Source organism: Neolamprologus multifasciatus, chromosome 18 (genome assembly GCF_963576455.1).
Source record: "Neolamprologus multifasciatus chromosome 18, fNeoMul1.2, whole genome shotgun sequence".
Lineage (NCBI taxonomy): Eukaryota > Metazoa > Chordata > Actinopteri > Cichliformes > Cichlidae > Neolamprologus > Neolamprologus multifasciatus.
In genome coordinates this window covers 26,068,594-26,080,726 of record NC_140456.1, presented here as the reverse complement: position 1 = coordinate 26,080,726, position 12,133 = coordinate 26,068,594, and the positions used below count along the sequence as shown (strand labels likewise).

General features: G+C 39.9%; 1 protein-coding gene across 1 annotated transcript in view; it reads left to right on the top strand.

The window, feature by feature from the left end:
- Positions 1-12,133, top strand: part of slc1a7a (solute carrier family 1 member 7a) — a 40,566-nt gene that overhangs the window by 12,989 nt on the left and 15,444 nt on the right. Inside the window, exons 3-7 of the mRNA XM_085140236.1 lie at positions 5,959-6,174; positions 10,104-10,146; positions 10,372-10,603; positions 10,847-10,946; positions 11,411-11,644. Of these exons, the coding sequence (XP_084996362.1) occupies positions 5,959-6,174; positions 10,104-10,146; positions 10,372-10,603; positions 10,847-10,946; positions 11,411-11,644 (825 nt within the window). The remainder of the gene's footprint in view (positions 1-5,958; positions 6,175-10,103; positions 10,147-10,371; positions 10,604-10,846; positions 10,947-11,410; positions 11,645-12,133) is intronic.

Here is a 12,133-nt window from a genome sequence, read left to right as displayed (position 1 = left end):
CAAAACACAACACAAGTGTGTTTGGGGATAGCATAATGTGTGAGCAGCTGCAGAAGTGACAAATAACAGTAGGTCGCTAATAGCAAACATGTGTCTAGAGTGTTTTATGATTCATATGATTAAAACATTTAATACCTGCATCTTTTTCTCCCTCACAATACTGGTGAAGCCTCCACTGTCACAGTTCTGGGTCGGTTCGACCCAGCATTTTGAGTTCTCTTGTTATTTTTGAATGATTGTTTTGTTCGCTGGTGCTTTGTCAATCATTCTTATTATTTATCTATTGTTTCTGTGATTCTGGTTTTGGTTTTTGCTCTCAGGTTTTGTGTTCTCATGTTTGGTGTGGGTTGTGATCTGTGTCTAGTCTTTGTGTAGTGATTTCTTGCTTCCTGTTTTATTGTGAAGGTCTGCGTCTCACGTGAGTGTGCTCAATTTTAGCTCCCTTGTCTCATCTCGTTAATTACTCCCAGCTGTGTCCCCCACCTGTGTGTAATCTCCCTGTGTTTCTCTGAGTGTATTTAAGTCGTGTCTTCTGTCAGTCGCTGGTCTGTCTGTGTATCCACTGTGTTTCATCTGTGTGGTCTCCCTGCTGTCCATCGTCACTTACCTCTGCTCATCCTCCTTCATGTTCATGTCCTGGTTTGTGTTCAGTAGTTTAGTTGTTCTCATTTTAGATAGTCTTCAGTCCCGTTTGCCGTTTCTCTATTTCCATTTTGTGTCCAATAAACCACCTCCTCACCTTCACGAGTGCCTGCGACTGGATCCTCCTTTGTTATCTCCACGCGGCTCATCTCACTCGCCGTGACATCCGCTTCTTTTAAACATGTCTCAGTGCAGTCCTTCGCATGTCCTTCGCATTGAAACAGCTTTTCGGTCACAATCCTTTCTTTGTGTTTTGTGAGGTTTTTCTCTACTTCTATTGTATTTTATTCAGCTTCCATTGTGTTTTGTGAGCTTTTTCAGCATTTCTTTTTTATTTCATCTTGTTTTCTTAAGTCGCAGTGCATCTGACCTCTCAGGATTACCGTATAATTCACAATGCAAGCTGTGCTGTTTGTGGTCAACGTGAAGCTACATGACGGCTAGAAGATTTCAATGTAAATTTAAGCTGATGATGTTGATTAAATTCATTCATCAAACTTTAACTTTTATTGTAGCTTCATACATACAAATCCACAAAGGGCTGGTGTATATATATATATATATATATATGTATTCAGTTTAAACTGTTGTCTGCGATTATCCTGAAGATTAATGTTTTGACATGTTGCCAGTGCGACATTCTACTTATGACATTTTGATTTTTCTGCTGGAGGTCATCTAATCCCTGAGCAGCTCAGGGCAAGCCCTTTAGTTATCATTTCTGCAGCTGCATTTGTTATCTGATGTACCAGTGGGTGCAAGGTTTATTCCCACGAGCGATGCTCCGTTCTGTGATTGCAATTCCAGTCACATCGTAATGTTCAGTTCAAGGAGAAAAAAAAAAAACAGAAAAGGGTAAACCACTGAGATTTTTTTCTTCAATAGACAGAAGGAAATAGTGGCTGGAATAACCTGCCCATCAGTGCAGTATGTATGTGATAAGAATTAATATCACGGTGGTTGGTGAATTATAAAGCGTTATAACTCATTATTTGTCCACATTAACATAATACATTAAATTAAACTGTTTACCACAGAATACAGGCAGCAATTTACTGGTAGATAATATTAGATTTAGATCATATTTAAACCTTGTGGTTGGAGGTTTTGAAATTGAGTGCTTCACCTTTTTCATAACATTCAGTTTTTTCTTTTTTAGTTAAAATGCCAGATTTACCTTTGAGTGTCAAATCTGTCCACACGGGTTCAAACTGTCCAATGACAAAACAGGGTTTTCCTGGAAAGCCTTTAGAAGAGCAAAGGTCTAGACTGCCCTTGTGGAAAAAGAACTGGCAAAGGTTTTAGAGAGTACAGACTCTTACTTTTGCACTTTTTATTGGTCTTTTATGAAAACATGTGCATATAGAAGCTTTTACTTTTTTGCTTTTTACTATTCCTCCCCACACTTTTAAACAAATATCTGTACTTTCTACTATCTACTTCTATAGAATTTATACTCTTTCAGCATTCAGCAAACATCAGCAAACACACAAACTGTCTGTGTGCAGTTTGTCTCACAGTGTGTTACGAGCTAAAGGTCCAGCTGCTGTATTTCACAAGGTGAGTAAGTTCACTCAGAGATGGAGAAAGATGTAGAAAGGCAGGCGTGTTGGATTTGTATAGGATGTGTTTTTATAAAACAGACTAAGCTATGCTAACTTTGTGTTAATCAAACGTGGCATGAAAATACTGGGTAGTTTAGTGCAGGATAAACATTTTAGTTTGCAGTATTGTGGTGAATTGACAGTAAAGCTGTGTTGGACTGATACACAGTGTCTGTGGTGCTCATGGTCAGAGTTAGACTGCATCAAGTGTAGCAGAGATGAAGCTGCATTTAAGCAGATGATACTTAGATTAATTAACTGTATGGCAACTTTATATCAGCTTTATGCTGACTAGTGTAAAGATAATATAAACAGTATAGTGTCAGTGTCGGGGATGGACGTCAGCCAGGATAGCTCGTGAAACTGCTGACAACGTGGATTCAGCTGTAGAAATCCAGAGCAGCAGGTCAGCTGATCACATCAAGTACAGAAGGAGAATTTACTGAAGCTCACATTAGAAATTATTGTGAGTCGTGATTCTTTTCCCTGCGTTGAGACACTACACAGATCTCAGGGTTCGCTCACCTGCACTGTAACCCCTGACGTTACTCATTTCACTGTTTAGGTGTTTAGGCAAAGTCAGCCTCTAACATGTAGGTAACAGAAAATCGTTACTTTTTATTCCTTTTCACTGCAGGTGTCTTTCGTGACAGATTTAAACTAATTCATTAGAATTATTTTTAGATAATAGCCATTTTTAGTAATAACTTATTTATAGTTTTGTAGCGAGGTAAAAGAGACTTTGTTAAAACAAATCACGTGATAAAATTATTGACACTGACATTTATATTCAGCTTCATTTTGAATAAGAAAGGTTAAAAAAAAAATTATTACCAGTTAGTTGTAGTGGTTTTCCCAAAAAAAAACAAAACACAGAAATACAGTATATAAGACAAAAACAGAGTTTGTACAATTCTAAGTTTTAAAGTCAGTATTTGAAATGACCATCTTTACTCTGCAACACATATTGAACTCTCTTAGGCAAGCTTTCTTTTAATTTCTTGAAGTAGTCTTCAGGAATAGTTCTCCAAACTTCTTGAAGGACATTCAGAGATCTTTGGATGTCGGCTGCCTTTTGTTCTGTTCTCTGTCAAGATGCTTCAGTAATGTTCAGGGTCTGGGCTCTGGGGAGGCCAACCTTTCATTGACTGGTTTTCTATCCAGGTGTGTCTTAACTGTACTGGCAGTGCGTATGGCATTGTTGTCATGCTTAAGAATGAAGCCACTCTCAATCAAATGGTAAAATCTGTCTGTACATTTCTGCTTTTATAATTACATCAGTGATGTCAAGATCTCCTACACCACAGGCCTGAATGATTCATAGGTCAGTGCTAGTGGCTGAAGTAACAAAAAAAAGTCCTCTGAAAATGATCAGGTATGAAGACTGAACTGAAGAGGGGCAAATTAGCCAATGACCTTAGAAAATCTTTGACAGGTATCGAGAAAGCCAGCTCAAAACCATAAAAAATGACAAGCAAGTCTGAAAAATATAAAGAAATGAGCTGTCCAAGATGTACCCTACCTGTTGCCCTATGATTGACAAGTTAGGTTCTAATCCCTGTAGATGCATGGATGGATCGGTGCGAGGGATCTGCAATTCTGGGCTACTTATAAGCAAAATGAAACATTACATTAAAGGTTTCCTCACAGAGAGACTGTGCTTTCACTTTTAGTAACAAACCAGTTTCCAGCGTTCCTGGGTTGAGTCTAATTGTGAAGCATTTTTGCAAACAGGAAAGAGAGCAGCAAAAGATCACCACAAGAAACAATGTCAAAAATGTTAAAGCAGCACAGACAAAATTGCAGGTGACAGTTTTTTAGTAGTTTTTTAACACTGTTTCACTTCATTACAAAGAGTTTTTTATCAGACCTGTGTCTTTTCCAGGACTGAGCGAAGAGAACAACAACAGCATAAACCTGAATAAAAGCAGTCACGTTACTATTATTCCACTTAATTTTCAGATAAGAGTACACAGCTGTAGATATGAATCTGTAAATCTCTGCGTAGCACCAGTGGACTACCAACACACCACCTTGACTTTATCCAGTGTAACCAGTAGTAATTTAACAGTGTTAGAATTTGCTAACATCCTGTACTTACACTTGTGGTTCTTTAACCATTCAGTTACATTTTCATTTTAACATCTCAACAAAGGTGAGTGATCTATGCAGATGAATTGACTGTCTGAACTTTAGTCCTCAGTAAATGTTTCATATACTCCGAACTGGAAAAGCATAATTTTTCCATTTAGGAAGTCAAGATTGTGCTATAGTTACCATAGTTACAGCAAAATCAAGTGATGATGTGACTTCGTTTATCATTCAAGCGCATCAGTGTTTTTGCAGCTGTGAAATTATGATTTAGTTTCAGTGGAAAAAATTTATCCCTCGCTTAATTTGAGCATTTAATAATAAAGTTCTGCAGCGTTTTAATGCAAGTTTCAATCAAATGCTTCCTTCCATCCCAAGAATTTATTATGTTATCACAAACACACACACACACAGAAAGATGCAAGTTTCCATTCATGTGACCAGACTGGCTTTTCAAAGCGCAGTAGTCCCCAGTGTGAAACCTCTAGTTTGCATTTGAAAAATGATGGAAGGAGGCATGACAGTATGAGTTTCAGCACAGGCAGCGAGTGCACAGAAAAACTCAGCACATCCACCCAAACACTTGCCAAGTCGAACCAGATTACACAGGATGGGGAGAAAATCTTGTCTCCCCAGCTCAAGATCTCTCCACCGCTGTTTCCCTGCTTTCACGAGCATCACCCTCCACATCCTCCCACACTTCCCAAAAATCATTTTCATTTATTTATTTACTTTTTTTATACTCACCGGGAAGCCAATTATGTGAATCTCCCTCATTCACTCCTTTTTTTTTTGTATATATGACGAGCGTCACCATCTTTGTACAGTGAAAAGAAATATCTGAAAAGACGCTGTATTCAGAGCTGCCCATACAAATGCAAATTAACATCGACTGTTTTGAATGTTTGTAAGAGCAAATTTTCATCGCCTTCACTGGCATCGAGGGATGAGTGCAAAGATGAGTACACGGCTGGATTCACGTATCTTAAGGTAGAAGAAGCCGTGCCTTGTTTAAGACTGCAGAGGCTTACACGGAGAGCTTCTCGAAATTGAAACAGGCTGATTGAGATTGGTTAAGTGCTGCATTCATTTCAAAGATGCACACCTAGTTAAAGCCTTGCTTGCTTTCATATCCACATAAAGCATGTTATTAAGGTGAATGCTGAATTTGAAGCTTGCCAGAATATTTCCTCTGGCATTTCAGAAATTTGGAGCCTGTTGAACCATCAGCAGTTTATTTTCATCATAATACAGCATACTCATTCATATGTTTGGGAACTTTTGTTCTAATAGTCAAGAGTTTTAAAGTTAAATCTAGCATCAGTAAAGCAAGAAAATAATAAATAGTTGTATTTTGGATTATGTAGTAGAGGGCCACTTGTTTGCAGGGTAAATGGTTACAGCAAGGATCTACATTACATGAGTTGGCTGAACATTTGCAGCTGCATGTAGCTGATCACTACTGATTTTCTTCTTCTGCAGGAAAACTAAAAATTCAGCTTCAAAATGTTCACTCTGACACTGAGCAGAAGCATCTCTTCAGCCACAATCTCTTCAACTCCCTCTTGGTTTCTAACTCTATCTTGTCTCTTTCCACCTTTGTGTCTCCACTTGCTCTCAGTTTGATGTCCGGTCTGGCTGCTCTGGATGCCAAGTGCTCCAGCCGCTTGGGAATAATGACCATTTCATACTACCTGTGGACCACCTTTGTTGCTGTGGTAGTTGGCATTGTCATGGTTTACATCATTCACCCGGGTGGAGCTGCACAGAAGGAGGATTCTGAGGACAGCAAGAAGCCAATGACCAGCTCTGCTGATGCTCTGCTGGACCTCATTCGGTAAGAGACCACTAATTATTTCCTGTTATGCTCAGAGCGCTGCAAGTGTAGCGCCAGAAAATGCATAGACTATGTTAAAGAGAGTTGTCTAAGTGCTTGTTTTTATGTAGTCCCATGGAAGAAGGATGAAGGGAGTAAAAACTTGTATGTATTTTGCTTTCTTTGGATTAAAGTAAGTTTATGTATTTAGTGTCAATAGTTCAAAAGCGAGGCTTCAGAGAAATCTGAGTCATTAGATGAACAAGATGTTGGGAAAGACTTTTGTTTAACTCATTAAAATTCAGCCTGCTGTTGCTTTTTTAACCAACATGGAAATGTTGTATTTAAAAATGAATAAAGCTTTAAAAATGCTTAAAAATTTCATATCAACAAAGTCATGGAAAATAATCTTAAGAAAAACAATCTAGCAGAAAGAAAAAAAATCCATGGAGAAGATGGACTTTATTCCAGAGCGAATCTAATTCACATGCTGTATTGCTAATGTGTTTTGGCTTTTGCGGATTTGCAAATGAAACAAACATGTGTAGGATATAGCGCGAATGAAAAGCAGATTTGCTCTGGGTGCTCATGGAGGCAGAAGTCAAGGAGGTGCTTGAGGCCGGAGTGTAAAGCCTGAAACCTTATGTGCCAGTGGGTTATTGTGCTAAGCTAATTAGTGCTGCTGAAGGGCCAGGTTGTTGTGCTAGAGATAGACCTGAAACATGACAGAGACTCGCGGCAGGTCAGTAGACTAAAAGAAGAGCGGCTGAGGTGTGGACGTGTGCACAAGGATATCTGATATTTATTGTTTTTTTAACCTAAATGCACAGAATGGGAGGCAAACAAAAACACGGAAATTATGAATTATGAACAAATTTTGTTTTTTGGGGGGGAGAAATGATGAACTTTTAAAGAAATATCAGGAATAAAATAGAGTTGGAAGACTCACTTCCAGTCACACTGTCAATAAGAGGGAGAAATAAACTGGCCAAGCCTATGAAATCCATCTATGACCTGATCATGTGCAGTGGTGAAGCTTTGTTGTTCACAGACTCTATGTGTGTGTGTGTGTGTGTGTGCGTGTGTGTGTGTGCGTGCGTGTTTGAGGGGGGGTTACAGAGCACAGCTGTGCTTTGGATTTATCCCGCAAAGCTTCTTTACAGCCTTCATCTATCATGCAGGCCTGCTGTATCACTCGACTGTCAGCGCTCGTGTGTGAATGTGTTGGATAAGCATCTATAATGAGCATGCTATGTATGAATATGTGCATTCTTGGACTTATTAGGGGAACCCTGGGGTCAGAGTGTTTCATTAGCCAGCTTTGCTCTGATTGGATATCCCGCTGGTCTGATCTGTGCAGGATACTCACCGCAGTCTTGTGACTCACTCTGCAATATTTCTGGAAATCTTTGCCATATGGTTTTTAACATCACTCTTCTTAATGTACACGCTCCCAGATACAGTGTGGCTTTTAATCTCACTGCATCTTAAATGTGATGGTTGATTTCTGATTGTGGTTTAAATTCTGTGTCACTGTGGGATTTACCAGCAGCACTAATACAACGCAGACCTTGGACGGTAGTCTCTTTGCAAAGAATACTACACAGGCAGTAGTCTGCACGTAAACAAAAGGCACCTCATAACTCTCCTGTATTTATTAGATCACTCACTCGTCATTCATTGTGCATTTAGTGATCCCAGCAACTCTTGACTTAAAAAACAAATACTTTATTAGTTATTAGTCATGTTTGTGTAGTATCTGGGATTTCCTTCCTACATATCGTGGAACAGCAATGATGTGCTGTGAGAAATCTGACTTTGTCTTCTGTCCTAAAGACACTGTGGCTCAGTGGCTTGGTCACGTTTTAGGTACACCTGTTCAACTGCATCTTAACATAAATATATAATCAGCATATTAGATGGCAGAAATTCCATGCATTTAGGCATGTAAACTATTCAGTTCAGTTCAATTCAGTTTTATTTATACAGTGCCATTGTCATGATCAGGCTGTGTGCAGGCAGGAGAGGACCCAAACGCAAACTCACGGGAAAACAGGACTGAACTCAAAATACAGCTTTATTGCTGACAGAGGATAAAGGCCATACAAAATATTATGAAACAAAACTGGGAAGTACTAAGGAACTGACTCACGAGGAAACACACGGAGGGGCACACAATCATGAGGGAGAACGCGACACTGAACTGAGGGAGACGTGGACATAAATGCACAGAGGGTAAACGAGGGAAGTGGGAGCACATGGGGAACACAGCTGACACAGATAATCGTAACAAGACAGGGCAGGAGTGAACACAACATGACACATACTTAGGAGAGACTGTCAAAGTAAAACAGGAAGTACACAGAGGTTCAGACAGGAGGAGAGAGAGCACGGGGAGAGCACGGACATAACGGGCTGGGGAAAACATGGAATAAAACACAAGGAGGGGAAACAAGGGTTCACAGATAGACAGAGGGGCACACAGGGGGTTACTGAATAAGGAACATCTTAACTAAACAACCTAGGAACCAAGGCATAAATAACAAAATACAAGAACACACAAAAACTAAGAATACTGGGCCAACATGGCCCAGGACCATGACAGCCATATAACAATAAAAGTTGCCTCAAGGCGCTTTGTATTGTAAGGTAAAGACCCTACAATAATAGAAAGAAAACAAAGAAAATCCCAACAATTGTATGACTAGTGATACTAATATTAGTCGTATTAGTCATACTTAGAGTTTATGATGCTCTATCAATAACTCATCCTGGAAATATATAGTCATTAACCAACGTATCTCATTTTATCTTTGATCCTTTGAATGAGTTTGTCGGACAACCTTTCATTTCACCTCGATGGATGTCGGGCATCTGTTTTCCTCTCCAGAAAGAGATTGTTCTCTATTTTCTTCTGTCCCCATTCTGCCTGTTCCTCTGTCTTCAGATTTCATCCGTCCGTGCACCTGAGTCCACTCTGTGGCAGCTGAAGAACTCAATATCCTTTCCTTCAGAGATATGAGATACGAGGGCTTTTTAGAGCGGTTAATTAAATGTACTATAGCGTGTGTGGAGCTTTCAGTGTGGAAATAAAGGACAATGTGGAGATTTTCATTTGTCAGGACTGATAGGACTGATGCAGAAAAGCCTTTTTACCAACAAAGCAAACTTTCAGTGTAATTTCTTAGAGTAAGACTTCTTGCACAGTAGTAATGATGCAAAATCCATAAAGAAGCTGTCGTCCTTCTTTGAATTTCTGATTTAATCAATTCCAATTTCACAGGGAGGAGATGTACAGGAAAGATTTACCCCGTGTTGTGGAAGTTTTCCATTTAAATAAAGCCTGCAGACGAGCGGTGAGCGGTAGCTAACATTCTTTAATCAAAACACACAAAGAACATACAAAACAAGCTTGATGGAGAGCCTACATGACCGCGGGGCAGGTCAGCAAAGTCTCCCTGAGCCTAACATGGCTCTCAGTTAAATACCTTCTTCAGGAACAAAAGGCAGTACACAGCTGTTTCACACCTTAAGGTTCACACTCCCTTGCTACCTCCCAGAGTCCTCGAAGAGACAAAAGTTTCTTCCTGTGGAGCTGTCTGCTTCCCCCTAACTTCCTTACTAGACCCCCACCATTTGTCTTAATGTATGAGTGTGAGACTTGTTAAAATCCAGTGGCACCAAGGCATTATACAATAAAATAACGTGAATAATACATAAGTAAAAGAAATTCCTATACACCCGAAATATCAAAGCCAATATAAAAAAGAGGAGATACACAGAAATAGTGTTTGTTAAAGCAAAGCTTATAACTGTTCTATTTCTCTGATTACAGCCTTGCATTGATTACATTTCTGGGATGTTTAACCTACATTTTACTTTGGATCCATTACAATGTGTCTGCTATTCACTGAAAGATATTAACAAATTCCCTAAATTCTCTTTTATAGCAACATGTTTCCAGCCAACTTGGTCCAAGCTACGTTTCAACAGGTAAGCTCAAATGCTGAAAGCATAGATTTCTGTTACCCCCTAATCTTTAATCTAAACAGCAACGTCTCTTTATATTATCTTCTATTGTCCATTTATTTCAACGCATTTGCAAAAAGAATAAAATTAATCTGTTGCCGTGCGAGAATGCAAACACGAATGAGCACGTTTCATTATCATGTAAGAATCTGGTATGTCACGTTCACTGTGCTCTGTTTTGGTTTCAAGTATCGAACCCAGAGAGTCGCAGAACTCATCCCCAAACCGACAGTCGCTCAGCTCCTGGATGAGACAACCACGCGGAGGGTCTACATTTATGGCATCCAGGATGACAATGGCACCGACACCCAGAACTTCTCCCTGGATCTAACGCCACCTCCTGACGTCATCGTGAAAACATCTCCCGGCACCAGCGAAGGCATGAATGTACTGGGGATCGTTATATTCTCTGCAACCATGGGTAGGTGTTTGACATGAATCCCACACGCACTAACATCCACAATGCACATGCATAAATATATATCTCAAAAAAGCAAACTTAAGTGAGGCCTCAAAGGGCTTCCACCCACCATTGGTTCAACATCTTCATTCATTCTGTGCTGTTCAGGGAACAAACAAATGTTTCCATTCTTATCACTTAATACTGTTGAAAACATCACTGCAGATGCATGCTTGCATATCGTTTTTTCCTTTTCCCGTTCAGGAATAATGCTGGGAAGAATGGGACCCAACGGAAGTGCTTTGGTCAACTTTTGTCAGAGTTTGAATGAGGCGGTTTTGAAGATTGTTGCCATTGTCATTTGGTAAGAGCAGTATTTTACAAGAAACCCCTAACAAAAGAAAAGTAACAACATTTGTGAAGTTTTACTAATCAGCTATAACTAACACTGATAAAAAACCTGCACTGTTTGCCATTCACTCTACGGCATGTTACATTTGAAATATTCTGATATTAGTTAGATCAGACTTTTTCGTATTTAGGTAAATGTCTCAACAACAATTGGATGGGTTACAAAAAAAAGGTGAAACAGACATTTAAAGCCTTCATCTAGTGCAGGTTTATTGTGATGATGCTAGACTGGTCATTTATTGGCAGCCTTTTATCTGTCCACTACTTGCAAATGTTAGCATCCTACACATTATATTAAGATCATAGGTCCTTGAAACTAGTAGCCACCAGCATATTAAAATTGTTTGGATTAAATATGTCAACATGTTAATATTAGTATCACTGTGTTCAGCAATCCTTCCCTCCTCCTTTCTGCAGGTATTTCCCCTTTGGTATTGTGTTTCTGGTGGCTGGAAAGATCTTAGAGATGGATGACCCTTCGGCCATGGGGAAGAAGTTGGGCTTTTATGCCATAACTGTGGTAATGGGCTTGGTGCTGCACGGACTGTTCATCCTCCCGGCCATGTACTTCTTCATCACCAAGAAAAGCCCCATAGTTTACATAAGAGGCATTCTACAAGCCCTTCTCATCTCCTTAGCCACTTCCTCCAGGTAAAGCATATGACTTTGCAGATCTACAGGTCCTAAATTATTGTTATTTTTATTATAAAGCTTGATGCGCAGACAAATGCACACTTTATTTAAAAACTGTGTCTGTAAATGAATCATCAGGACTTCTTTCACACATGTACCTACTACATTTAGTCAGTTACATTTTTCCTTGATGTGAATGCCCCACTACAATAAAAATCCTGTAATGTTAACACACTGTGGAGCTAATGTGGCTGAGCTGTGTCAGAATTTTGATGTGGGGGCGATCGTGGCTCAAGAGTTGGGCGTTTGTCCTGTTAACGGAAGGTTGCCCGTTCAAGCCCCGGCTCTCACAGTCTCGGTCGTTGTATCCTTGGGCAAGACACTTCACCTGTTGCCTACTGGTGGTGGTCAGAGGGCCCGGTGGCGCCAGTGTCCGGCAGCCTCGTCTCTGTCAGTGCGCCCCAGGGTGGCTGTGGCTACAATGTAGCTTGCCATCACTAGTGTGAG